The sequence below is a fragment of the Neopelma chrysocephalum genome, unplaced genomic scaffold (genome assembly GCF_003984885.1).
Source record: "Neopelma chrysocephalum unplaced genomic scaffold, ASM398488v2 Primary Assembly neopelma1_96094, whole genome shotgun sequence".
In the NCBI taxonomy this organism is placed as follows: Eukaryota; Metazoa; Chordata; class Aves; order Passeriformes; family Pipridae; genus Neopelma; species Neopelma chrysocephalum.
The window spans coordinates 783-2,530 of record NW_020924745.1 but is presented as its reverse complement, the minus strand read 5'-3'; the positions used below and the strand labels follow the sequence as shown (position 1 = coordinate 2,530).

Here is a 1,748-nt window from a genome sequence, read left to right as displayed (position 1 = left end):
GCTCCAAAGCCAGCCCAGGGTGCTCTGAGGAGGAAAGACCCAGCCTGTGCCGGGAAGGCGGCCGGAGCTTGAGGCAGAGCTCTGAGCTGGTGGTCCCAGAGCAGCCTCCCAGCAGGGAGAAGCCCTTCAGGTGCTTGGAATGTGGGAAGAGCTTCAGCCGGAGCACCATCCTCCTCACGCACCAGCGCATCCACACTGGGGAACGGCCCTACACGTGTGGAGAATGTGGGAAGAGCTTCAATGACAGGTCCAACCTGATCAACCACCAGCGCATCCACACTGGGGAACGGCCCTACACGTGTGGGGAATGTGGGAAGAGCTTCAGCCGGAGCTCCCACCTCCACATTCACCAGCGCATCCACAGCAGGGAACGGCCCTACAAGTGTGGGGAATGTGGGAAGAGCTTTAACCAGAGTTCCCACCTCCACACGCACCAGCTCTTCCACACTGGAGAACGGCTCTACACGTGTGGGGAATGTGGGAAGAGGTTTCAGACCAGCTCCAGTCTCCTCCTGCATGAGCGGATTCACACGGATGAGAGGCCCTTCTGCTGCACCGACTGCGGGAAGGGCTTCAACCGCAACTCCACCCTCATCAGGCACCGGCGCATCCACACAGGGGAGAGGCCCTACAAGTGTGGGGAGTGTGGGAAGAGCTTCACCGACAGCTCTACGTTGACCTCACACCAGCAGACCCACCAATAAGGAAAGCCCTGCGAGTGTCCCGACTGCGGGAAGAGCTTCGGCCGCTGCTTCCACCCCGAATGAAGCCCCTGATGCTGAGGCAACCCCTGGAGTCCAGTGACTGTCAGTCCATCCCTTTCGACCACAAAGGGCCAGTCCCCTTTCCCAGGGGCGGCTTCTTCCAACAGAACCCTTCTGGGAGGGGTGTGTGGAGATTCCTGCCTTGGCTGGGGACCCCCCCAAGGTCACTGCTGGAGGTTGAGAGCAGAGATCTCCCCACCAGCGTTGGTCTGGGGGAGTTCCATCCATCTCTAATTAAGAATTCTTGCTTTTGGGCCAGCTTGAGTAGAATTGCTTCAACAATTGCTTTAGTGTAGAGCACTGTCCTATCTTGTTCTGTACTCCTGGTAGTTTTAGTGTTTCTGTTGTGCAGTAAATAATTCTGATGAAGATCTTTTGTCTGATCACTTATAACTGATGCCTTAAGCCCCTATTAGCTTTTATTTTTCTAATTTTTGTAAGCCTTATAAGTTTTATAAGTAGTAGAAGTAGATTTTAAAAGCAGCAGCCCTCACTCCCTTTCCCTGTAGTACAAGTAGTTTACACATTCCTTAACCCTCTCACCCCATTCTGTGCTCCCCATATCAAATCTACCCCTGAATTCAGTGGCAGTGTTTAGTCTGTTGTCAAGGCAAGGCCTGTGCTGTTTAGAGAACACCCATATCAGGGCCTGAATAACAAAACAGAGTCAAGAACTAGGTGACTATGTACCCTTTGTGCTCTGAAGATGGTGAAGATGATGAAGGAAAGGCCCCCAGACCCAATTCTCAGGGGGTGGACCCGGGGCGGATCAGAGCAAAGGCTCCAGGGTGGATACACTTGGGGTTGGAGGGATGGTGTTATAAAATGTAACGTCTCGGGCACAGAGGCGCGCGTGGTGTAACACCTATTGCCTTGGCACAATGAAACCCTTTCCTTATCTCACCCCTAATTAACTGCTCCTGAGTTATTTTTTAGCATCAACATTCCACAGCATCATAACCCTAAATAAATTCATTTCTATCA

General features: G+C 52.8%; 1 protein-coding gene across 1 annotated transcript; it reads left to right on the top strand.

The window, feature by feature from the left end:
• Positions 1 to 129: 129 nt before the first annotated feature.
• LOC113981103 (zinc finger protein 239-like) lies at positions 130 to 704 on the top strand (the record flags this gene model as incomplete). Its single annotated transcript, XM_027708338.1, has 1 exon — positions 130 to 704. A coding segment is annotated over one exon (575 nt), but the record flags the coding sequence as incomplete, so codon positions are not given.
• Positions 705 to 1,748: the final 1,044 nt, after the last annotated feature.